Below are 26,607 nucleotides of genomic sequence, written 5' to 3'. Positions count from 1 at the left end.
TGTCCACCTGGGTCCCAAGGTCTCTTATCACACTTTCAGCGTGAAGTAGACTGCTGCCTATGTGGTAGTTCATGGGTACAGAGTTTTTACCAAAGGGGATGACAATGCACTTTTTGGCATTGAGCCTGAGACCATGGCTCTGACACCAGGCATCTGTCTCAGTGAGGCCCTTCTGTAGGATGTCCACATTACTTGGGGACTCGACTAGGGCTCCTAGTTTGCAGTCATCTGTGAACTTCATTAGCCAAAGGCCTTCTGTGTTAGCCTGTACTTCAGAGAAGTAGATACCAAACAGGAGAGCTCCCAGGACTGTACTCCACTTGCCACTGGTTTGAAGTCAGATTTGGAGTCTGCAACTTTTACAGTGTGGGTTCCGTCAGTGAGCCAGTTGGCAACCCATCTTGTGATGTAGGGATTTATACCTAGTTTAGTGAGTTTAGCTATAATTCCAGAATGGGGATGGTGTTGAAAGCCTTGGCGAGGTCAAGATAGGCGGTGTGAACCACCTTACCCTCGTCTACGGCTTTGGTGACTGCCTCAAAGAAGTTGATCAGGTTCAGGAGGCATGATCTGCCTTTCACAAACCTGAACTGGGTGGGATCCAGAGTTTGGATGTCACCAATGTATTTGTTTATGAGTTCCATGAGGATATGTTCCATGGCCTTACAGACCAGACTTGTCAGGCTAACAAGGCGATAGTTCCCGGGATCAGTGGTGGCTCCCCCTTTGTGAAGTGGGATAACTGTTGCTGTGCGTCATTCAGTGGGCACAAAGCCTGGCGTGAGGCTATGACTGAACATGGTGCTTAGGTGGGAGCCAGTTCTTTCTGAAGTTCATGTAAAACGCAGCCTGGGATATTGTCCAGTCCCACGGATGCTGTGTTTTTGGCTTTAGAGAGTGCAGCTTTTACCTGCGCAGTTGTGATTACAGGGACTCTGCATTCTTCCTGTAGAGATATGGGTCTTTTAGTGGGTGGGGGGGGTGGGGGTAAAGTTAGCACTGAACCTATCTGCTAGGATGTTGGCAATATCAGTTGATTCTGTAATTTTCATCCCATTGTGCTGTAACTCAGAGCAGATCTGGGTGTTGCCAATGAGATTCTTGACATAGCTATAGAATGATATGTGGTTGTCCTTAGAATCAGTGGCGATTTTGTTTTCATAGCTAGCTTTGGAGGATCTTATAAGAGATCTTAGCTTCTTACTGAAGCTGACCAGGGAGCTCTTCCACTCATGGGATTTTACACTCTTTTGCAACAGTTTCTTCCTTCTGTTGTAGAGTTTGTTTATGGCAGGGGACCACGAGATTGGCTTCCTTTTTTTTTGGAGGATAGCGTCTTGGTTCTGTTTGGGATAGCATGATCCATGCACTCGTGTAAGTGCTTATAGAGTGCATTTGTGTAGGATTCAACAGTTGTAACTGTATTGTCCATCTGCATGGGTGTCATGAAGTTCGCCACTTCTGTCTTAAGAAGCATGAAGTTGGCTGAGTGTGTACTTGATATCCTCCCAGTTTATATCCCCCACTGGTGAGGATTGAGGTTCCTTGATTACTGGTACAGGGGTGGGTCATCGCACAGGGTAGTAGGGTTCATTTGGCCTCCAGATGCTCTTAAGACTTAACAATTAGTACATGCATTCTTGCCAGTTATATGGTGTGTGGAGCCATCCCTGTCAGTAATCTATAAGGTGAATAGTTACTAATCAAAAAAGATTTTTAAAAAAACAATATAATGTAGGGGAACTACTACATGACACTGAAATAAATGGGGAAATAAGGGTAGGTGGCTGGCTCTTAAGCTGCGCTGAAATAGATATTAGAGGTATTAACAGCAAATGGTACAAAAAAATGTCTCAACTGTGATGACTGTTGTGTTCTACATATTTACAAGGTATACAACACAGTGTTCAATTATGGCACAAATGTTTATTTTTTTCTTATACTTTGTTCTAAATTTCTAAACAAATATTTCTATCTTGCTTATTTTGATTTTTTTCAAGAGTTGTTCATTGTTCCCGGCTGGGTGTCCTTTATGTGGAATGTGCATGTCCTTCCTATGTCCACAAGGGTTTTGTGTAGTGATTTAGTTTCCTCCCATACCATAATGATGTGTTATAGGTAAATTGGTGATCCTTATCTGCCTGTTAAGTGTGCATTTCATATATGTATGGGTAAGAGTAAGACTGTGTGTGTGTGTGTGTGTGTGTGTGTGTGTGTGTGTGTGTGTGTGTGTGTGTGTGTGTGTGTGTGTGTGCATGCACACTCATGTGTTTAGGTGAGTGGGTATGCATGCGTATCCTGCAATGGGGTGATGCCCGATTGCTGGCTCCAGCATTCCCATGACCATGGAATGAACCAGCTTACATGAGTAACTGTAAAAATTATTTAAAAACATTTAGACTCCTTTCCACAGGTATTAAATGAAAAATATGACAGTAATGACTATGACAGATATAGAGAAAACCTAATGTGTCTTAATCTAGACTGCCAAGGAAAAATGTTATAATAAATTGCTTTCACCCAAAATGAAAATGAACAAAATACGTAGTCATTCAAAAACAATATCCTATTATTATGAATATTCATCATTAATTATCAGAACACATCAGATGTGGTTTACCTGTGTTTTGTCCAAACCCATTTCTGTTAATATTCCCAGGACTTGAACCTACAGCTCTCTGCCACCTACGTACCAGGTACTTCATTCTGCAAAGAGAATGGATTGTTAAGAAAATAAAACAGAAGAAAAATAAACAAAAGATGTGGCTAAAGTGACACAAGCGCACCCGCACACACAAAAAATCACCTTTTGTAACTCTGTCCCTAATACACAAATAATCATTCACAAAGCTGCCTAAAGAACCTTGTCTGTCTGCATGTGGGGTGAATGAAAGCCCTAAAGAAATGTTGCAAACATGGATGCATTACATAAAATAGGCTTTTAATTCAACAGTGGAGCACAGTGACTCAAAGTCAGAAGAAATGAACACAGACAATATCGCAGAAATTTCCACATATCGTAAATGGTTTACAATCAAAATCCCGAATGCAGATTCTCTGCAGAAGGGATATCAGACAGCAGATGTTCAATTACCATGCTGCCGATCGTCGGTAGTTTATATCAGTGAAGGCCACTGTGCATTCGCTGATATGATGTCGATCTAAGGGCTAGTGATTGTGGTACAGTGCAGATTGTGACATTTATCCCTTTCCTCACTGTAGTACGATCTTGGAGTTGGAGTATATAGTTAGCAGGGGGTGTGGGGGGCGCAGGGGGGCTTGCCTTCTGCAAAGACTTGATGTGAAGTGTAGCAGTTATACTTACCTGAGCTCCTATGCGGACATCACTTGTTATGTTCGGCAACATTGTCGACTCTGCTGAATTCGTTCAGCAGATTCAACATTTCAACTAAGTGAAATTTGTGAGTCGGCCTTTCAATTCGAGGTTCTGAATGGATTTTTGGAATGACTTTCATCATTTTGATAGTAAACCATCACAAAAACACAAAAGGCAGGATGGGTAGCAGGAGAACAGCGGGAGTAAATATTTACACAAATGAAGAGGCATTATGCAACACAAAAACAAATAAATCAAAAGCCAGAAGCATTGTGGCTGAAAAAAACATAATGCAAAAAGGAGAGGCAATAAAAGGCCAAGGTAGCCCGGCAAATCAGCTGCATATGATGAGGAGACAGAAAGAGGTTTTATCCCTAACTGTACCACATCAGCGATGTATACAAGAATTGAGTTCAGGTGTAACAAGAGGAACAAATCAGGGAAAGGAGCATAAGTGTTCAGAGACTTGATTTGCCATCTTACGAGGTGAATGTGGAATTGCTCTGGGTCTGACCATTAGCAATGGATGGGAAAGAATGTAGCCAGTTTACCTTCTCTATCTCTGTCATGCAGTGTTTTGCTGAACACTAGAAGTGACCACCTTTTTAAAAGCTTTTCAACACTGCTGGAAATAAATGTAACTTTTTAAAATGGGCACACTGCACAATGAGATAATATGCTGCTTTTGCATCTTTTTTTATTTGTTGTAAAGTTTATGCACTAAAAATATAGAAAGATTTGCAAAGTATACACTGACATGCATACAAATAAGCTGTCAAACAGCCAGTCAAGAAAAATGAAACTCTGTTGGAGACAGTAACAGCAAGCTGCAGTTTTACGGAAAAGTATAGCTGTGTAAGGAAATTATCATAATGACAGATGTGCAATTATGACCACTGTTACAGCAATAATAACTACTGGGACTTCTGCACCAGGTGGCCTGCTATCCGGCCTGATTTCCAAAGCTTTGGAGCCTTCCCCTTCTTGGTCAGTTGGATGTCTGCACCTCTAAGACATTAACACATTCTCAATAAAAATGTGACACCTGCCCATGCCACTTTCATGCTCCTAGGTGTAGGGGGCAGGCACCCCCAGTCTGACTCCTGGGTTTCTTTCTCTCCTACAGCAGGACCTATAATGACCTGCCTCATGTGTATTCCTACCATAGGGGCAAAAAGATCCTAGGAACATGGGCTCCCCTAAGTTGATCTAGACTTGAGGAGGTTAGAGGACCTGCAGGGGTAGATGTGGAGTTCAGAGTGGGTGTGGTAGTGATCACAGACCCATCCACAGCCCTAGAATGCCACAAGGGAAAAGAGGGGAGGGAGGAGGGAAGGTTTAATAGTGATGATTCTTCTAAAACATATCCAGTTATAGAAAGTTCATTACACAACTGTACTATGTTCACTGTATGATTCAACTGTTGCAGCAGTAATAACCAATAGTAAGACTCACACAGCTGTTGGGAGTTGGGTGGAGGTTACTTTCCTACAGAAGGTTGTAGGAGGCCCTAAAGTGTAGCACTGGCAAGGCCTGCTGTGCTTTTAGACATGATGTCATACTTGCAGTGTTCTGAAAATCTGTGGGCTAAGGAGAAAGCTGCTGCCTCTAGTATGGCTTGTGCACTCACCCCACATAAAAAGCTTATAGGAAGTGGCTGTAGCCTTTATTGTGTTTCTTGAAATGAGCTGAAAAGTGATGTGCCAGGTATACAATATGACCCTTGTTTTTTTAGATGCAAATTCACAGAATTGATCTGAGACTCTTGCATTCTTTGTTCTATTCAGACAGTATTCCAGTTATCATGTCCAGTTAACGTAAAAATCCTTTCTCCTTTGTTTTGTGGAGTTGGAAACCAATGCAGATAAGTGGAAAGACTGGTTTAAAGAAATTCCAGTGACCACTTTGGGCATAAAGAAAAGATTGGTACATAAGCTGACCCTATCCTCATGAACAATCAAGAACGCTGCCTTGCATATAATGAGAGCATTCTTTTAGTTAATGCTGCTGCCACAAAGTAACTTCAATAAGCATCCATGGATTTTGTCCTTAGCTACACTGTCGTGCAGACAGGAGTAGGAATATAAAAGTACGGGGGTGACCTACAAACATGAGGGGTAGAGGGAGTTTTCTCCTGCAAAAAATAGTTTATGGTTAGCTGAAAGTGGCTTTTTGTGAGGTTTTTTTTTTCGGCGATTCAGCGTGATTCCACGAATCACCACCTGAGGTTCAGAAATTCTTGCTGACATGATAGCAAGCAGAAGTGCTGTCTTCCAAGTTCAAAACTTGGGGAGATGGATGTTGTTGATTCAAAGAGGCCTTGGGACAGCTCTCCTAAGAAAAAATTAAAGTCCCATGGTGGAGCAACATCCTTTCTAGGTGACCTTAAATGCAGTACCACTTCTGGAACTGTTTAACTGGCAGCAATGAGGCCAGAAGGGGATCTATAGGCATGCAGGATTAAAGGCTGACAGATGTACATTCAACAAGGCATAAGTCAGTCCCAAAGTGTAAAAACATGATAGGTACTGCAGAATCATGGACACTGATGCAGAACACTGATCCTAATTCCTCCTCTTTTGACTCGCATGGAAACCCTTTTCCATTCAGCTAAACAAGACTTCCCTGTGGGAGGCTTCCTAGTTTCACTCATGATAAGTACTGAAAAAAGGTGCCCAAATGATAACAGTATCAAATCAATCATGTTATTAGTCTAAGTGACCACAGACTTGATTGTACTAAATAAACTCCTTGAACCAACTCAGGAGGTTGACATGTTGAAATACATTGAATGGCTTCTCCCTTGTCCTTTGTAGTAAGAGAAACAACTAATGCTACCTAGGCCGAAAAGGTGCTACTAAAATCATCTGTGGATCCTCTTCATTTGCCTTCTGGATCACCCTGTGGAGTGCTGGGTGATTAGAAGGTAAGTATACAGAAAAAGTGTTGCCAATTTGAAGGAGAAGGCATCCAAGCTGCACTGGAAAATCATCCAAAGCCCAAGCTTCTTCTTGTGGCTTTCTGGAACTGTGTTTCTTTAGTTGTCTGTGGACCAAGTACAGAAAAACATCTCTGTCTAACATATACTCATGAAGACTGACATATGGTATGCTTAGCTGATCCATCACGGAGTTGCGCTAGGACTGAGTGTAGGAGGCTCTTCCATGTGTGCCTGACTCTAGGAATATCTTCCAAGTAGTCATTGCCAGCCTGCGCAGTCCTTATGAATGAGTCCTTCCCTGTCTACACACAACATCATTGTGTGTTGTCTGTTACCAGTTGTAACCTGCCTCTGCTGGTAGCACTAACAGCAAGCTGCAGTATTACGGAAAAGTACAGTTGTGAAAGGAAATTACCATAATGATAGATGTGCAATAAGATCACTGTTAAAGTAATAATAACTACTGGGACTGTTGTCTTTCCACTGAATGTCCCTGAAGGCCCCCAAGCTTCATTTTTGATCTCCTTGTCACTTTATTTTATGAGACCCCTTTTCTCTTTGACTGATTATTTCCCCTTGGCAGGAACAACAGAGCCAGCTCATGGAATAGTATACTTTCTGTCATAAAATGGAATACGAGAGGAAACAGCCACATGGACTTGAAGGCCTGAAGTGCCTGGGATCACTGCCATCTTTCCTTTATGATGCTATTCCTCTTGTGGTGCCCCTAGGCCTAGGTGCTCTGGATCTTGAGATCTCTTATTAGGACTCCCCAGGTTGAGTTTGAGCCATCTGTAGTCACAGTCTGATTGATGGGGCGCTGCTTGAAGAGATGCCTAGACTGCTGAGAAATTGTTGCACACATCTAAAGAGTGTGTATTCAATGCAAGGCAGGAGAAAGCTTATCTCCTCCAGGGACTGAGTGGGCTGACTCCAAATGCTTCTGACATACCACTGTAGTTTCCTCATGCGCAGGCTTGTCAAGGGTACCATCAAGATTATGAATGCAACACACCACAAAATTCTATAGGCATTATCCTGCAGTATCTGCCTTCTTCTGGGAAGTCTGCAGGAAGTAGTCAAAGACTCCAGTTTGTTCAGAGGTAAGAAGGCCTCCTGGTTGTACGAGCTTAGCAAAGTCCCCAAGAATGCCACTGCTCTACAGTCAAGTCTGGTTTAGCAAGACTGAGATACAAAGCGATACCAAGAATCTGGAAATAACTTAAAGTGATCAGCAGCAACCTAATGACCCCCCCCCCATGGGACTTTGCCTAAATAAGGCAGTTGTTCAGATATGGGTAGATATGAATGCCCTTGATTCTGAAGTATATAATTACTGCAGTCAAGCACTTGCAAAAACTTCTGAGGTAGCAGCTAATCCAAAGGGCAAACAGGCAAATTAGTAAAGAAAACCCTCTGCATCAAGCTGGAGTAAGCACCTGAGGTCTTTATCAATGGGGATATGTAGGTAGGCATCTTTGAGGTCCAGAGTGATTGTTACTGCATTTGAAAGCAAAAGGGGTAGGATAGTCTAAAAATCAGCATTTTGAATTCTGGAACTGTTAGAAAACTGCATAACTTTGACAAGCCGGGGATAGTCTTCCAAAGACCTTCCTAGACTTCAGGAACAATCTTGAATAATAATCTGTGCCTTCTTTCTTCTCTGGTACACTCTATCACTCTCCATAACTCACTGAAGGAGCTAGACCTTTCTACTATGGGATGTATCACATCTCTTTGTTGTTTTGGAACGTTTGTAATTTTTGTTAGGAAGTGCAGTTTGTATCTCTGTGATATTCCTTGTAGGCCCATTTGTCTTCTGCATTCTCTTTTCACTATTCTGTAAAAAGAACAGTCATTTCCTTATCCTTTTGGTTTATTTGTTTTGACAAGAGGAGGCTGGAGTATCTAATGGCTGGGGTAAGACTTTGGGTAATGGTGCAGGGAATAGGTGCATGGCACAGCAGTCACGACTGCTCTCTTTCCACTGAATGGCCCTGAAGTCCCCCAAGCTTCTCTTTGTCACTTCATTTTATGAGCCTCCTTTTCTCTTTGACTGCTTATTTTGCTTTGGCAGGTATACTTTCTGTCATAAAATGGAATAAGGGAAGAAACGGCTACTTGACTAACTGTACAGTTTTCTCCTTTTCTTCAACTGTTTTGAAAACATCCTGGGTAAGAGATCCAAACAACAAATTTTATCTAATGGGGCACTAAGGATGTCTGCTTTGACATCATTTAACTCTGTCCATAGTCTACCCACAGTCCAGGAACTGTATGATACCCATCACTCTCAGGACATTTCCATATTAAGCCCTAATCTCACCCCCTGGCAGCTGATGTGAGTGCCTATATTACCACAGGAGTCTCCATACATTCTCTTACTTATACGTGCATGCCTCCATAAACTCACCTCTTGAGACATACCATCACACACTTGGAGCAGCAAAGTTCACATCCTCTGGGTTATAACCCTCTGGCAAGTGAAATCCTCCACTTTACATGGAATCAATCAGATGACAAGGAACTAATGTTCTTTCCCCATAGGATGAGAAAGCTGACATTAGCCAGTCACGTCCATGAGTGGCTCTTCCAACAAACAACTGCTACATGAACTTGGGTCATATTCAGGGATTCATTCTTACATGGGACACTACTGATCAGATTACCATATATGTCAGACTCATTGTCTATAAGACTAAAAATGTCACAACTAACCTATTTACTGTCCTAAGCTGTGCCAGATGGAATTAAGACCTCAAAAAACAACCAGACTGCTTAGAACAGGGGTGCCTAACCTTTTGGCTTGCCTGGGCCACATTGCGTGAAGAACTGTCTTGGGGGCACATATAAAATATATATAATATAGTTAACTGTTTCGCTGCCACATGAGACCAAAGTCGACCTCCTGGCTCGAGTCTAGGTGCATTCAAGCAATAAATGTAATAATGAATGCCTAATTACAAGGTTTAAAATAATGAAAATAAAACACCAAGGTTACATTACTATATTTCTTTCACATCACACAGCCAGAAACTTCCACCTGATCTTACTTAAGTTCACTCACGCACACTTTACTCATGAAGAGTAAAGTTTGTTTCAACAACAAAACATTGACAAACCATCCTAATGTATCTTGACTAACCTTCCAAAAACATATTAGATTAAAAAAACATGTTATCCACAAATGGCCCCCCAGAACACACTGCATATCTAGCACCTCTTTGACACGTGCCAGGATATTATATTAAAAAAAAGAAAGTCATTAACAGCCCCCAAAAGACACAGAACACTAGCATCTGGTTGACCCTGCCAGTGTATTAACGAAAATCATCAACAGTTCCCAAAACACATTGCCTCCCTATATCTGGTTAGACTGAAATGTATAGACTCCTAAAATAAGCAGCATAAAGTTATGAAAAATAAATACACTGATAAAAGGTGGCCAAAAACGCAGAATCTAGTTTTCAACAGTCTCAGTTAATAGTGAAGTACACATCCAACTTATATTTTGTATAGTTCTCATCTAATACTAAAACTATGTAATGATAACAATATTAATCTACAGGGACAAGGTGCCCTTATGTCTTAATAAAATGATCAAACTGTTAAGATTTGTTGTCTAAAAGCATAAAGGAACAGATATAAAATGTTAACTTTGCAGTTTGCATATCGCTATATGCAGTTTATTATGTTGTTCAATTATGTGAAAAACAAAATGTTGAGAAAAATAAGTATCCACGTAAAACAAAAGGTATTTTACAGCTCCTGGTGGTTGTTTACAGAATATACGTTATATGGTAATGTAGGTAAAAAAGATTAAGTAAACCTGTGAAAAGACAGTCACTAACCTGATCGCTGTCTCACCTCTCTCTCGGCCTTGTTTTCTCCCTCTCAAGCAGAGCGCGGGATGAGAATGGGAGAGTAACAGGACTAACCAGCACCTGCATCATGTATGTGACAGGCTGCTGGCTTCACCGTTCTGGGTCCTAGTGCCTGCCATATTCTACCCCATACTCCAGATAAACTGTACTGAAATTCATACAGTCAGTATACCTCCCGATATCCTTGCCATGCAATTGGGTCAAACCACATACCGTTAATAAGAAGTTATGTACCTACCATAACGTTCCATGTTAGTTGTCTTCTCTCGCCTTCTTTCTTGCTTGATGGGTTCGGAGCCGATCCCTCGGCTCCGACTCGGCACTTGCTAAGCTCGAGAGTCTCTTTCACCAGCTCGAGGCAGCCCCATATCCCATGATGCAAGGCAGTAAATACCCAGATCTCGTTTGTTGCCAAAGGGCAATAATACCAAGCATAAAATACTTCCCAAAGGAAGAAGAAACTTACAAATGGAAAAAAGGACCAGGTCTGAATGGTCTTTAGCATAAAAGTTTCTTATACAAGGTCTGTCCAGGCCAGGGGGAAGGAGGGAGGTCGCAAGAAAGAAGGCGAGAAGACAACTAACATGGAACGTTATGGTAGGTACATAACTTCTTAATGTTAAGTTGTCAATCTCGCCTTCATTCTTGCTTGATGGGACCGCGTCCCTAGCACCTCTATCCTGGGTGGCTCAATGGAACAAACTCTTGAGAACTGTAGAGCCAAAACTGGCCCTGTCCCTGGAGGCCAAGTCCAATTTGTAATGGGAAACAAAAGTGTGAGGAGTGGCCCAAGTGGCCGCTGCACAAATAGTGTCCAAAGGCAGTCTAGCTTGAAAAGCTGTAGAAGTAGCTAAACTCCTAGTTGAATGTGCTTTAGGTTTTGAGCACAGCTGTTTTCCCCTGATCGTATAAATTTCAGTGATGACCGAAGAAAGCCATCTGGACAAAGTCACTTTAGAAACAGGAAGGCCTTTTTATTATCCATAGGAAACAAAAAGTTGATCAGATTTTCTAAATTTTTGTTCTGTCCAAATAATATCTGAGCTGACGGTGGACATCAAGACAATGTAGCTTTTGTTCAGCTCTATCTGAATAGTTAGGAAAAAATACCGGGAGATCAATGGATTGATTCAGATTGTTTTTGAAGCGACCTTAGGTAAAAGGATGGATTAGTTCTCAAAGATACTCTGTCTTTGTGAAAAATCAAATAGGGGTCGAACCGAAGAGCATGAAGTTCAGACACCCTCCTGGCAGATGTAATAGCCACTAGGAATAAAGTTTTCCAAGAAAGATATTTCAGGGAACAAGAAACAGCTGGCTCGAAGGGGAAGAATTAAGGATGTCAGCACTAAATTTAGATCCCACTGAGGAGGAGGATTCCTGATTGGAGGCTTTAGTAGGAAAATTCCTTTCAAGAAGGCCCTGCAGAGCCTATGGGACATAATATTATGATCTGCTATCCCGACATGAAAATTAGAAATAGCAGCCAACTGAACTCTGACTGTGGAAGAAGAGGAGCCTGCATGAAAAATCTCTGCTAAGAAGTCCAGAACTGCCTGAACAGGGGCAGTAAAAGGATCAATATTTTGGGCCTTAGCCCAATAAGAGAAACGTTCCATTTGCTTGTGTAAATCCTCCTGGTAGAGGATTTTAGTGAAGCTACTATGATGTCTCTAACTGGGTTAGAGATCAAAGGAAGCCTGGCTAAGGAAGGAAGTGGAGCAACCATGCTGTGAGGTTGAGAGAGGGATTGACCGGTGCAGCTGACCGGATTGGTGGATCAGTAGATCTGGCACTGGGTCCAGATGCCACGGCTGCACCAAAAGGTGATGATGGAGGAACGGGAACCAAACTTGTGGAGGCCAGTAAGGGGCAATGAGAATCAATTTGGCTCTCAAAGCGGTAGCTTTCTGGATCACCTGAGGGATCAGAGGAAATGGAGGAAGGCATAAAGAAGTCCCTGGGGCCAATCCTGGGTCAGAGCGTCTCTGGGGATGGCCTGATAGAGGAAGAGGCTGAAGAAGTCTGGACATTTGCTGTTTTGGGGAGTAGCAAAAAGATCGCAACATGGACGACCCCATTCCAGAAAAATCTCTTCCGCTATAGATTGCTTGAGAGACCACTCGTGAGGCATGAGGATAGCTCTGCTCAATCTGTCCGCTATAATGTTGGTTTTCCCAGGGATATGCGTTGCTACCAGAAACCGATGAGAGGAGATCGCCCATTGCCAAAGTCTGAGCTTCTCGACACTAGGGGTAGGACTTGGTTCCGCCCTGTTTGTTGATATACCAAACTACAGACATGTTGTCTGTGTGGACTGCAATTATCCCTACGGGAAGAAAGTCGTTGAGGGCTTGCAGCGAAAAAAGCACTGCTCTCATCTCCCGGACATTTATGTGCAGATGGTACTCGAACGGTTGCCACGTCCCATGAACCATCCTGCCCTGATAATGACCCCCCCACCCGATCAGGGAGGCATCCGTGGTGACAGTGGCTATCGGGGACGGAGGTACAAAGCACCTGCCTTGGTGAACCTGAGACAATGTGATCCACCAAGCAAGATGCTCTTTGCATGTCTGTGTCACCAGAATCTGGTGACGCATTGGAAGTTGCTGGTATGACCACTGTGTGAACAGCATCCACTGAAGAAGGCGCATGTAGAATCGAGCCAGGGGAAGAAGAGTAATGGCCGCAGCCATGAGACCTAATACCTTTAGAACCATTCTGGCCTGTATTTTCTTGCTGGCCAGAATGATCCTGACATGAGTCTGAATGTCTGAAACTCTTTGTTCTGTAAGGGTAGCTGACATCCGAACAGTGTTTAAGTTTGCGCCTATGAAGGTAATAGACTGGCAGGGCGATAAGGATGACTTTTCGAAGTTGATTGAGATGCCCAAATGAGAACAAAGGTCTATTGTGTAATCCCTGGCTTGTATAAGCTGATGCCTGGTGGTGGCTGACAGGAGCCAGTCGTCGAGATACGGAAACACCTGGAATCCTTGCCGTCTCAGGTGAGCCGTGAACACTGCCATACATTTGGTGAACACTCTGGGGCTGTAGTGAGACCAAAGGGCAGGGCTCTGAACTGGAAGTGACTGGACCCCAGCCGAAAGCGGAGAAATCTCCTGGAGCGTCTGTGAATTTTGATGTGATAGTACACGTCCTGAAGATCTATTGAGCACATCCAGTTGTCCTTCTGTAAGAAGGGCAGAATTGACTGAAGAGTGACCATTCGAATCTTGTCTTCCTGACAGACTTGTTGAGTCTGCTGAGATCCAATATTGGTCTCCAGTCTCCCGTCTTTTGGCGACCAAAAGAACCTTGAGTAGATTCCGGGCTCTGAATGGTCTATTGTAACTGGCTGAATGGCTCTTTTCTGCAGTAGTTTTGCGATTTCTAACTCTGCAATGTCCCTTAGACCGGGTGGTACATCTGGAAGGGAACTTGAGGGAAGGGACTTTCCACGAAAGGAATTATGTAACCCTTGGATATGATCGACTGTACCCATCTGTCTTGAGTGAGGGAATGCCAGGCTTCTGGGTACAGTGATAATCTCCCCCGACTGCCTCCAAGGAGGGACAGCCGGGCAACACCTCAGGGATGCTGAAAGGGCTTATCAGAGAGAGGCTCCCTGTTTCCCTGGTTCTTCGGACCCCTCTGCCTCTAGAGCGGCGTCTGTTGTTGTTACCCCTCTGCCTCTAGGGGTAAACTGACCACGTGAATCCGGCGTGACTCCTTGGGATTTACGAACCACATCTTCCCACCCTTCTGTCCCTTGGGATAAGGCCTAGAAGGGGTGGAAAACGGACCCCCACAGCAGAAAGAGTCTTGCCGTCCTGCCCGCACCTGGGCAAGGTTTCCTTCACCTGAGGGCCAAACAAAGCTGACCCATCAAAGGGAGAATTTGTGAAGGACGCCTTAAAGGGATCCATAAAATCACATAGCCGCATCCAGGCTTGGCGTCTAAGAGCCACACCTGTGCCTGCGGCTCTACTGCTCCATCCGCAGCATAAGATATTAGCCGCATGGAGGAGTTTGCAATGTAATTGAGGGTTCCTAGCTGAGAAGCAATTTTTTCTTGAGCCCCTGCAGCTGTAGAATCCTGAACTACTTCCCCCAGCTCCTTCAGGATATCCCTTTGGAGTCTGGTGAAGTGACATAGGTAATTCAGCGAGCATAGCAAAGGTCGCTGATGAAAACATCCGCTTACTGTACCTATCCATGGTCCTAGAGTCCTTATTAGGAGGATGGACGGGCACGGAAGGATCTGCAAGTTCCTTTTTGGTGGCCAGCCACCACCATGGCATCAGCGGAGACACCCTTAGTAAGGAATTGTTTGTCGCCGGGCGGTGATAAATTTTGAAGGCCTCCTAGGGACTGGCTCTACAGAGTCAGGAGCTGCCCACGCCTTTAGTGCAATCACCTGCATAAGGGGTCGAAGGCGGAGATACCCAGGAGGTGGAGGGCCGAGATCCAAAGCGCCTCTAGGTATACTGACTCATCCTCAGAGGGATTGCTGGTGGGCCAGTTTCCCTCTGTTTCAGAAGTTCTAGGATGTCTGAGAAGGAGACATCCTCAGAGGGGATCTAGGGATCCCTCTGACTCATCAAAGTCAGTATCAGTGACAGACTCGGGAGTCTACATGCTTCCTCTTACAAGTCCTCTTCCTAGGAGGATCTCCCGAAACATCAGGAGAATCCTCGGAAGAGGGGGAAATTCAATGGGGAAACCTGAGGCGGAGGATCTCTGGGTCCTGTAGCAAGAGAAGTGGCAGAGATGTCAACAGGTACAATAGAGGGAGGAGCTACGGGAACAGACTGCTGACTGATACCAGTGGCCAGTACACTCTTCATCACCTCGAATGCTCCCCTCCCAGGCAGGTCCGAGAGAACCCGCCCAAGAGCTAGGAACTCCAGGGGCCACCGAAGGGAAGTCTCCGAGGCAGATGTCGGAGCCGAGCTCACCAAGGCCGAGGCTCCAAGGGAAGCGGGCTCGGACAAGGGTCCGATGCCACTCACCCCTCGGAGGAGACCATGGAAGCCCGACCACGAATCCCTCTAAGGAAGAGGAGATAAGAGTAGAGGCTGAAGGAACAGAAGGGGTATCCGTCCTCCAGCCGTAGCAGCAACCATTCGAAGACTCCAACTCCAAACTCTGGGGTAGAGTTGAAGGAGGAACAGTAACGGGGTGTGGGCCAACAGTCGTCTGTTGAGACGGACTGTGTAACATTTGGGCCAGTACCTGTGACTTGAGTAATCTACTGACCACTCTCTCTAGGTCATGGTCTGATAACCTGGATGACCTTGAAGATCGGCTCCGATGGCTCCGTTCCGATAGAAGAGGTGAAGCGGGACCCGAAAGTAGGGGCCCCAAGGAAGGAGCCCCCGCCCTCTCCCGGGAATGAGCCACCGGAGCCGATACAATAGATCCTGTCGGAGCCGACTTCTCGGAGCCGACAGGAAGCCTCGATGTATCGGCTCCAGCGGAGCCGATACAGCCACAAAGTAACGGTGTCGGAGCCGATCGGGCCGACACCGATGCCTATGCCACATGGGTGTCGGAACCGATCGAGCCGACATCGGTCAAAACAGATTCGGCACCGATAGCCATTGGCCGGCTTTGTCAATCAGAATCGGCTCCAGCCGAGCCGATCTCGACTCAATCGAGTCGGGCGAGGCCGCAGGCTTAGAAACAGAAGCCTGGGCCTTGGCAGGTTTAGTTGATTTTGGTGGAGCCGACTTAGCGGAGAGCCCTCCGCTTAAGAAGGCCCCTAAGAATCAACTTATTACTCTCCTGCAGGACTCTCTGGCTGAAGGAGTGACAAATAGCACAGGAGTCCTGCAGGTGAAGAGGCCCAGACAATACAGGCAAGAAGTGTGACCGTCTGTCAGAGACATCTTCTGACAGCACGAGTCACACTTCTTAAAACCGAGACCCTCTCCTTAGACATAGTGTTGAGAACACACACACACACACACAACACCAGTCTAAATTAACTTACAAAATACCAAAAGGTATTCTATAAAATCAACACACACACACCCTAACGGGGGATGGGATAGGGAAAATTGACTAACAAAAAATTAAAGGAGACAGGAAAATTCTGTCAGAAAGGGTAGAATATAACTTAAACTATCAATAAAAGAGTTTTTTTGACTAAAAAAGGGGCTTAAATCACAAAAGTGAACAACTTACCAGGAGCTGGTAAAAAGAAGACCTCCTAAGCGAAGCGGCAAACGAGATCTGGGTATTTACTGCCTTGCATCATGGGATATGGGGCTGCCTCGAGCTGGTGAAAGAGACTCTCGAGCTTAGCAAGTGCCGAGTCGGAGCCGAGGGATCGGCTCCGAACCCATCAAGCAAGAATGAAGGCGAGATTGACAACTTAACATGTATAGTTTGCAATCCTTTGGGGGCTGCATTATTAGCTGTCCAATGCTGCATGCACCCTGTGGGTTGCAGGTTGTACACCCCCTGGCTTAGAACGTAAATAAAGCATTTCATTTAATTCTTTATCTCTTTTTACCAGGAAAGTCCGATTGGGATAAAATCCTTTTCAGTTGAGGCCCGGAGAGAAAAGCTCCACATTTAACAAACACATAAAATACAGTTCTGTGACATCAGAATGAATACAAAATATAGGTAAGTGCGCTTACATGAGAGACAAGAGAATTACAATAGCTTACAAAAACATAATTTCGAAACAGAGCATGTAAACAACATGCACAGATATACACAGTGTTGGACATACATTAGAAATAGACACAGGTTTGTATACAGCAGAGAGAGATACAACACTGAACAAGATACTTTAATACTAGTTTATTTTATTTATTCAGTTTGGTAACAGGGATACAGCAAATGCATGTACTTCAGCAAAAACAATTATAAATGACAGTAGACAAGTAAGTTAACAAGAATTATTATGACTACACATAAAATGTCATATCACAACAGCAATGAATCAATAACAACGATAATTATAAAGTAGTACAGGGGACAATAGGAAGAGATGGATGGAGTAAGGTGGGAATAAAGAGAAGAGTGTGAAATAGTGAAAGGATAGACCATAAAGTATAAAGGATAGCAAAAGTAAGGTAAGGGCACACAGAAATTAACTACATACAATATATTTACAACGAAGGAAGACATGTCACATATTAGTGTAGGGAAATAATGTTAGGAAGACAAAGGTGCCTGACTGGTGAAGGGAAAAGTGGGGAATTAGGTGATGTGTCAGAAGGGAAAGCATTTGCAAACTGCAACTTCAGTTTCTAGCAGCTGAAATAAGAAAAGAAGAGGCAGCTTAACTCTGGGACTATTAGAAAGGAGAAGGTGGTTAGTACTGAAATACAGTATATGTTAGTAGTACAGGAACTATGAAAATATGGTTACATTTAAGACTCAAAAGTGAAGTAATTAAGAAAATGAAAATTTTGGGACTACTTGGACTGTTACAAGAAGTACTAGTTTTGGATAGATGAGAACAGACAGTGATGAAACTGTGACAGAGGGGGCACAGTGAGACAGTGGTCGATTGATAAAAGATTGATGCTTGTCAACTTACAGTCTGTGATTGACAACATTTATGTAAACACAGTTACTCCTTGTGGTTAAGTATCTTTCTAGCCCGATGAAGAAAACGAGGGAAGTGGAAAAAAATAAGTATTTGAAGAAAAGGTAGCAGGTGTGGCCACAAACATTAAATCTAGCAGAGAGCTGAGCAGTAGTAGGGCCAATTTTTGCTTACATATTGTTTTAGTAGCAACTTGAAGGTATACGTCTTGTGTATCTGTTTTATTTGCAGAGGGATAGAGTTCCAATTTTTTGTGACTTTGTGGGAATACAGAGAACCCCAAGACGAGTTGCTTGTTTTGAACAAGGAGAAGCCTGATTTGTTACATGACCATAGTAGCCTAAAACTGGACTATGTTAGGATCATATTTTTCAACGTTAGGCATTATTCAGGTAATGAATTAAGTTGTGGCCAGTGTTTTAAACTCTTAAGGAACAGTGTAAAGAATAGCAGACATAATTTATCTTGGAGTTTTTAGAATTCTGTGCAGTGGGGATTGCTGGAATAATGTGCTAGTCTTGTCTGGAAAAGCCTCACCAAGTTTATATAAAACTTTTGCTTCTTGTCTGCTAGCTGTTCTGTACATCATTTAATATATTCTGCTCTGAACCCCACACAATAACACTTAAATCAAAGCCTAATGGACATACATCCAGGATGGTTAAGGTGCAGCCTACCCTCCGGAACTTGAGCTGTAAGATGGATTCTCCTGCCAGTCCCTGTGTGAGGAGCTCTCATCTGTTACCATCTTTGTGGTTGCAATGTAGGGCAGACACTTGTATCTTCTCTCTGTGTGGCATGACTGAACCACTGACAATTGGGAAAGTGCCTGATACAGTGCGCATCCCCAGTGAGGTGAATCGTGACTGGTAATATGATAGCTGCTTAACAGCCATATATCCAAGCACGGAAAAGAGGCAGTTACAGCAATGGAAGTAGGGTTATGCTCTTAAAAATGAGAGAAGCAAAATAAAACAAAAAGACTGTGGGCTCAAGGGTTACGTACATGCATGTGACTGGCAAGACACGGGATTAAACAAGTAAATAACAGTAAACAAAACACAATGACGACACTTTGCCAAGGCTGCCTTTGTTTATGCCAAAACTGAAGTGAGCCTTAAATTTCTTTGTTACAGTTCTTAATGGCTCAGCAGAGCAAGAACAGTACTGATATATGTAACAAAACATATACAACTTTTTGCAAAAATATATAAAATGTCACTCAATAGAAGGATATCACTGGTTTGTTAACAGACAAGAAGCTTTATAACTGTCACATTATTAAAAAGTAATCAAGAAACATGAAATTGTTACAGTCTTACCTTGAAATGGCAATAGATACTCGGACAGCTGACCGAAACCTAGTAAATGCCCTGGAATGATGGGTAATAATTTCCAGGTCACTGTAAGGTGACTGACCACTGATTTTTGCAATAAGAGACAGCGTAGCTTCTTCACACTCTTGGAACCCACCAAGCAACAGCAGCAGATACTTCTTCTGATACACAAGTGCCTTTCTGAAACTTTCCGCACGAAGATACTTCCCATAAATTCTCTGAAAGAATGTTTTAAGGACATTGCTGATGATAATTTTTTGCAACACACTGCTACATGCAAGGCTTAATAATTAAATTTAAACACCATTACAAAAAAATCTAGGGATGCTGAAAATTAACTTCTTATAATACATTTTGATATCAAAAACCTCATACATTCAGTGGCAATAAAAATGTGAAAATGACAAAGGATATATATCTTGATTATGGCAATCAAATGAAACATCTCTCAACTGTGTCATTATTTTAAGGAACAGCGAATACTGGAGTTTAGATCCCAGAAAAAAACAAAGGAAATTATGCTGAACACAGAAATGAAGGGGAAATGCATTTTTTTTCCAGAGGAAACACAAAAGAAACCAAAAGTGACATGCAAATGGGATTAATGTCAATACAAGTATGCTAAGGAATTACTACTTAAAGAAACACTGAGGCACCCATGAATTTAACTAAAGTGAAGACAAACCAAGAGAGAGAAAATATGCCAGTTTTGCTATCAGGCATATTGGCTGTGCAGTCTGTGACTTTATTTAACCAAGAGTGAAACACCAAATACTGATTAAAAAAAAAAGCTGTTTTTTTGAGAGGCAGGTACCTCCATCCTACTCCTGTGCGTGAGACTACATTCCCAGTTTCCCTGCATCTCCCAGTTTCTTAAATCTGACTCTGGCATGGACAAATGTGTCTGTTACATCAAAGTTCTGTTCAGTTAGCTAGTCCTTAACAAACACTCTTAAACTAAATAATTTATTTTATTTTTATTAATTTTATTTTTATTTTACATTTGTTGACCGGGCTGGTCCAACTGGACATATGCCCATTTTCAGCAAGGCCCAGGGAGAAAAGCTCCAACAAACACAAATAATAAGAAGTTATGTTCCTACCATAACGTTCCATGTTAGTTGTCTTCTCTCGCCTTCTTTCTTGCTTGATGGGTTCGGAGCCAATCCCTCGGCTCCGACTCGGCACTTGCTTTAGCTCGAGAACTCCTTTTACCAGCTCGAGGCAGCCCCATATCCCATGATGCAAGGCAGGAAGTACCCAGATCTCGTTTGTTGACAAAAGGGCAATAACACCAAGCATAAAATTACTTCCCAAAGGAAGAAGAAACTTACAGATGGAAAAGGACCAGGTTAGAATGGTCTTTAGCATAATAGTTTCTTGTACAAGGTCTGTCCAGGCCAGGGGGAAGGAGGGAGGGTCGCAAGAAAGAAGGCGAGAAGACAACTAACATGGAACGTTATGGTAGGAACATAACTTCTTAATGTTAAGTTGTCAATCTCGCCTTCATTCTTGCTTGATGGGACAGCGTCCTAGCACCTCTATCCTGGGTGGCTCAATGGAACAAACTCTTGAGGACTGTAGAGCCAAAACTGGCTCTGTCCCTGGAGGCCAAGCCCAATTTGTAATGGGAAACAAAAGTGTGAGGAGTAGCCCAAGTGGCGCTGCACAAATAGTGTCCAAAGGCAGTCTAGCTTGAAAAGCTGCAGAAGTAGCTAAACTCCTAGTTGAATGTGCTTTAGGTTTTGAGCACAGCTGTTTTCCCCTGATCGTATAAATTTCAGTGATGACCGAAGAAAGCCATCTGGACAAAGTCACTTTAGAAACAGGAAGGGCATTTTTATTATCCGCATGGGAAACAAAAAGTTGAGCAGAGTTCCTAAATTTTTTGTTCTGTCCAAATAATATCTAAGCTGACGGTGGACGCCAAGATAATGTAGCTTTTTTTCACCTCTAATTGAATAGTTAGGAAAAATACAGGAGATCAATGGATTGATTCAGATTGTTTTTGAAGCGACCTTAGGTAAAAGCGATGGATTAGTTCTCAAAGATACTCTGTCTTTGTGAAAAACCAAATAGGGGGGTCGAACCGAAAGAGCATGAAGTTCAGACACCCTCCTGGCAGATGTAATAGCCACTAGGAATAAAGTTTTCCAAGAAAGATATTTCAGGAACAAGAAACAGCTGGCTCGAAGGGGAAGAATCAAGGATGTCAGCACTAAATTTAGATCCCACTGAGGAGGAGGATTCCTGATTGGAGGCTTTAGTAGGAAAATTCCTTTCAAGAAGGCTCTGCAGAGCCTATGGGACATAATATTATGATCTGCTATCCCAACATGAAAATTAGAAATAGCAGCCAATTGAACTCTGACTGTGGAAGAAGAGGAGCCTGCATGAAAAATCTCTGCTAAGAAGTCTAGAACTGCCTGAACAGGGGCAGTAAAAGGATCAATATTTTGGGCCTTAGCCCAATAAGAGAAACGTTCCATTTGCTCGTATAAATCCTCCTGGTAGAGGATTTTAGTGAAGTTACTATGATATCTCTAACAGGGTTAGAGATCAAAGGAAGCCTGGCTAGAGAAGGAAGTGTAGCAACCATGCTGTGAGGGTGAGAGAGGAGATTGACCGGTGCAGCTGAACGGATTGGTGAATCAGTAGATCTGGCACTGGGTCCAGATGCCACGGCTGCACCAACAGATGATGATGGAGGAACGGGAACCAAACTTGTCGAGGCCAGTAAGGGGCAATGAGAATCAATTTGGCTCTCAAAGCGGTAGCTTTCTGGATCACCTGAGGGATCAGAGGAAATGGAGGAAGGCATAAAGAAGTCCCTGGGGCCAATCCTGGGTCAGAGCGTCTCTGGGGATGGCCTGATAGAGGGAAGAGGCTGAAGAAGTCTGGACATTTGCTGTTTTGGGGAGTAGCAAAAAGATCGCAACATGGACGACCCCATTCCAGAAAAATCTCTTCCGCTACGGATTGTTTGAGAGACCACTCGTGAGGCATGAGAATAGCTCTGCTCAATCTGTCCGCTAGAATGTTGGTTTTCCCAGGGATATGCGTTGCTACCAGAAACCGATGAGAGGAGATCGCCCATTGCCATAGTCTGAGCGCTTCGACACAAGGGGTAGGACTTGGTTCCGCCCTGTTTGTTGATATACCACACTACAGACATGTTGTCTGTGTGGACTGCAATTGTCCCTACGGGAAGAAAGTCGTTGAGGGCTTGCAACGTCAAAAGCACTGCTCTCATCTCCAGGACATTTATGTGCAGATGGTACTCGAACGGTTGCCACGTCCCATGAACCATCCTGCCCTGATAATGACCCCCCCACCCGATCAGGGAGGCATCCGTGGTGACAGTGGCTATCGGGGACGGGGTACAAAGCACCTGCCTTGGTGAACCTGAGACGATGTGATCCACCAAGCAAGATGTTCTTTGCATGTCTGTGTCACCAGAATCTGGTGACGCATAGGAAGTTGCTGGTATGACCACTGAGTGAACAGCATCCACTGAAGGAGGCGCATGTAGAATCGAGCCAGGGGAAGAAGAGTAATGGCCGCAGCCATAAGACCTAATACCTTTAGAACCATTCTGGCCTGTACTTTCTTGCTGGCCAGAATGATCCTGACATGAGTCTGAATGTCTGAAACTCTTTGTTCTGTAAGGGTAGCTGACATCCGAACAGTGTCTAAGTTTGTGCCTATGAAGGTAATAGACTGGCAGGGCGATAAGGATGACTTTTCGAAGTTGATCGAGATGCCTAAATGAGAACAAAGGTCTATTGTGTAATCCCTGGCTTGTATAAGCTGATGCCTGGTGGTGGCTGACAGGAGCCAGTCATCGAGATACGGAAACACCTGGAATCCTTGACGTCTCAGGTGAGCCGTGACCACTGCCATGCATTTGGTGAACACTCTGGGGCTGTGGTGAGACCAAAGGGCAGGGCTCTGAACTGGAAATGACTGGACCCCAGCCGAAAGCGGAGAAATCTCCTGGAGCGTCTGTGAATTTTGATGTGATAGTACGCATCCTGAAGATCTATTGAGCACATCCAGTTGTCCTTCTGTAAGAAGGGCAGAATTGACTGAAGAGTGACCATTCGAATCTTGTCTTCCTGACAGACTTGTTGAGTCTGCTGAGATCCAATATTGGTCTCCAGTCTCCCGTCTTTTGGGGACCAAAAAGAACCTTGAAGTAGATTCCGGCTCTGAATGGTCTAGTGTAACTGGCTGAATGGCTCTTTTGCAGTAGTTTTGCGATTTCTAACTCTGCAATGTCCCTTAGACCGGTGGTACATCTGGAAGGGAACTTGAGGGAAAGGGACTTTCCTCGAAAGGAATTATGTAACCCTTGGATATGATCGACTGTACCCATCTGTCTTGAGTGAGGGAATGCCAGGCTTCTGGGTACAGTGATAGTCTTCCCCGACTGCCTCCAAGGAGGGACAGCCGGGCAACACCTCAGGGATGCTGAAAGGGCTGCTCAGGAAGAGACTCCCTGTTGCCCTGGTTCTTGGACCCCCTCTGCCTCTAGAGCGTCTGTTGTTGTTACCCCTCTGCCTCTAGGGGTAAACTGACCACGTGAATCCGGCGTGACTCCTTGGGATTTACGGAACCACATCTTCCCACCCTTCTGTCCTTTGGGATAAGGCCTAGAAGGGGTGGAAAAACGGACTCCAACAGCAGAAAGAGTCTTGCCGTCCTGCTCACACCTGGTCAAGGTTTCCTTCACCTGAGGGCCAAACAAAGCTGACCCATCAAAGGGAGAATTTGTGAAGGACGCCTTAAAGGGATCCGCAAAATCACATAGTCACATCCAGGCCTGGCGTCTAAGAGCCACACCTGTGCCTGCGGCTCTACTCGCTCCATCAGCAGCATAAGATATTAGCCGCATGGAGGAGTTAGCAATGGAATTGAGGGTTCCTAGCTGCGAAGCAATCTTTTCTTGGGCCCCTGCAGCTGTAGGATCCTGAACTACCTCTCCCAGCTCCTTCAGGATATCTCTCTGGAGTCTGGTGAAGTGACAAAGATAATTCAGCGAACGCATAGCAAAGGTCGCTGAGGAAAACATCCGCTTGCCGTACCTATCCATGGTCCTAGAGTCCTTATTAGGAGGATGGACGGGCACAGAAGGATCTGCAAGTTCCTTTTTGGTGGCAGCCACCACCATGGCATCAGCGGGGACACCCTTGGTAAGGAATAGTTTGTCACTAGGGGCAGTTATAAATTTAGAAGGCCTCCTAGGGACTGGCTCTACAGAGTCAGGAGCTGTCCACGCCTTCGAGCAATAACCTGCATCAAGGGGTCGAAGGCGGAGACACCCAGGAGGTGGAGGGCCGAGATCCAAACGCCTCTAGGTATAATGACTCATCCTCAGAGGGATTGTTGGTGGGCCAGTTTCCCTCTGTTTCAGAAGTTCTAGGATGTCTGAGAAGGAGACATCCTCAGAGGGGATCTAGGGATCCCTCTGACTCATCAAAGTCAGTATCCGGGTGACAGACTCGGGAGTCTACATGCTTCCTCTTACAAGTCCTCTTCCTAGGAGGATCTCCCGAAACATCAGGAGAATCCTCGGAAGAGGGGAAATTCCCAATGGGGAAACCTGAGGCGGAGGATCTCTGGGTCCTGTAGCAAGAGTAGTGGCAGAGATGTCAACAGGTACAATAGAGGGAGGAGCTACGGGAAGAGACTGCTGACTGATACTAGTGGCCAGTACACTCTTCATCACCTCAATGCTCCCTCCCAGGCAGATCCGAGAGGCCCGCTCAGAAGAGCTAGGAACTCCAGGGGCCGAAGGGAAGCCTCCGAGGCAGATGTCGGAGCCGAGCTCACCAAGGCCGAGGCTCCAAGGGAAGAGCGGGCTCGGACAAGGGTCCGATGCCACTCACCCCTCGGAGGAGACCATGGAAGCCCGACCACGAATCCCTCTAAGGAAGAGGAGATAAGAGTAGGGGCTGAAGGAACAGAAGGTATCCGCCCCCAGCCGTAGCAGTAACCAAACCCGAAGACTCCAACTCCAAGCTCTGGGGTAGAGTTGAAGGAGGAACTGTAACGGGGTGTGGACCAACAGTCGTCTGCTGAGACGGACTGTGTAGCATTTGGGCCAGTACCTGTGACTTGAGCAATCTACTGACCACTCTCGAGGTCATGATCTGACAACCTGGATGACCTTGAAGATCGGCTCCGATGGCTCCGCTCCGATAGAAGAGGCGATGCCGGAGCCGAAAGTATCAGCTCCAAGGAAGGAGACCTCGACCTCTTCCTAGAATGGGCCATCGGAGCCGATACTACAGATCCTGTCGGCACCGACTTCTCGGAGCCGACAGAACGTCTCGATGTATCGGCTCCAGCCGGAGCCGATACAGCCACCAAAGTAACGGTGTCGGAGCCGATCGGAGCCGACACTGATGCCTGTGCCACATGGGTGTCGGAGCCGACACGATGCCGTACACGTGGGTGTCGGAGCCGGTTGGAACCGACCCACAGTGGTCAGCAGATTCGCACCGATAGCCATCGGAGCGAAAGCTTAGTGGATCCAGAATCGGCTCCAGCGGAGCGATCTCGACTCTATACGGTCGGAGCCGAGGCCACAGGCTTAGAAACAGAAGCCTGGGTCTTGGCAGATTTAGTTGATTTTGTGGGCCGACTTAGCCGGAGAGCCCTCCGGCTTAAGAAGACCCCTGAGAATCAACTTATTTCTCTCCTGCAGGACTCTCTGGCTGAAGGAGTGACAAATAGCACAGGAGTCCTGCAGGTGAAGAGGCCTAAACAGTACAGGCAAGAAGTGTGACCGTCTGTCAGAGACATCTTCTGACAGCACGAGTCACACTTCTTAAAACCTGAAACCCTCTCTTTAGACATGGTGTCTAACAAAACACACACACCAGTCCAATTAAATTAAAATAATACCAAAAAGGTATTTAGTAAAAAATACCAACACACACACCCTAACAGGGGGGGGATGGGACAGGGAATTAACTGACTAAAAAAATTAAAAGAGACAGGGATTTCTGTCAGAAAAGTTAAATTTAAAGTTAAACTATCAAAAACAAAAAGTTTTTAACTAAAAGGGGCTTAAAAGTCACAAATGTGAATTACTTACCAGGAGCTGGTAAAGAGAAGACCTCCCAAGCGAAGCGGCAAACGAGATCTGGGTACTTCCTGCCTTGCATCATGGGATATGGGGCTGCCTCGAGCTGGTAAAAGGAGTTCTCGAGCTAAAGCAAGTGCCGAGTCGGAGCCGAGGGATCGGCTCCGAACCCATCAAGCAAGAATGAAGGCGAGATTGACAACTTAACATTAGTTATTTTACATGACTGATTCTAAAAATACAGGTACATCTTTTAACAATTCTTTACATTTCTTTACATTGCTGGTTTAAGATTCTTTATACATGAAATGATTTACGGAATAATACAGGAAGATGTTAGAGATGACATGAGGTTAATATATGATGATTTAGGGAATAATACAGGAAGATGTTAGGAATAACATGAGGTTAATATATGAAAACATACTCTCTTTAAAGG

The 26,607-nt window shown here is 44.5% G+C and overlaps 1 protein-coding gene across 4 annotated transcripts in view; it reads right to left on the bottom strand.

Annotated features, from left to right (window-relative positions):
- The window catches only part of AKAP9 (A-kinase anchoring protein 9), a 3,155,794-nt gene that overhangs the window by 160,444 nt on the left and 2,968,743 nt on the right, over positions 1–26,607 (bottom strand). For all 4 annotated transcript variants that reach the window (XM_044067665.1, XM_044067666.1, XM_044067667.1 and 1 more), the window contains 2 exons: positions 19,061–19,293; positions 2,621–2,706 (listed from right to left, as the gene is read on the bottom strand). In XM_044067665.1, the coding sequence (XP_043923600.1) occupies positions 2,621–2,706; positions 19,061–19,293 (319 nt within the window). The remainder of the gene's footprint in view (positions 1–2,620; positions 2,707–19,060; positions 19,294–26,607) is intronic.

The sequence above is a fragment of the Protopterus annectens genome, chromosome 3.part1 (assembly GCF_019279795.1).
Source record: "Protopterus annectens isolate FY-2018-M chromosome 3.part1, PAN1.0, whole genome shotgun sequence".
In the NCBI taxonomy this organism is placed as follows: Eukaryota; Metazoa; Chordata; order Ceratodontiformes; family Protopteridae; genus Protopterus; species Protopterus annectens.
Note: the sequence above shows the minus strand (reverse complement) of the source record. Positions and strands in the feature narration are given on the sequence as shown.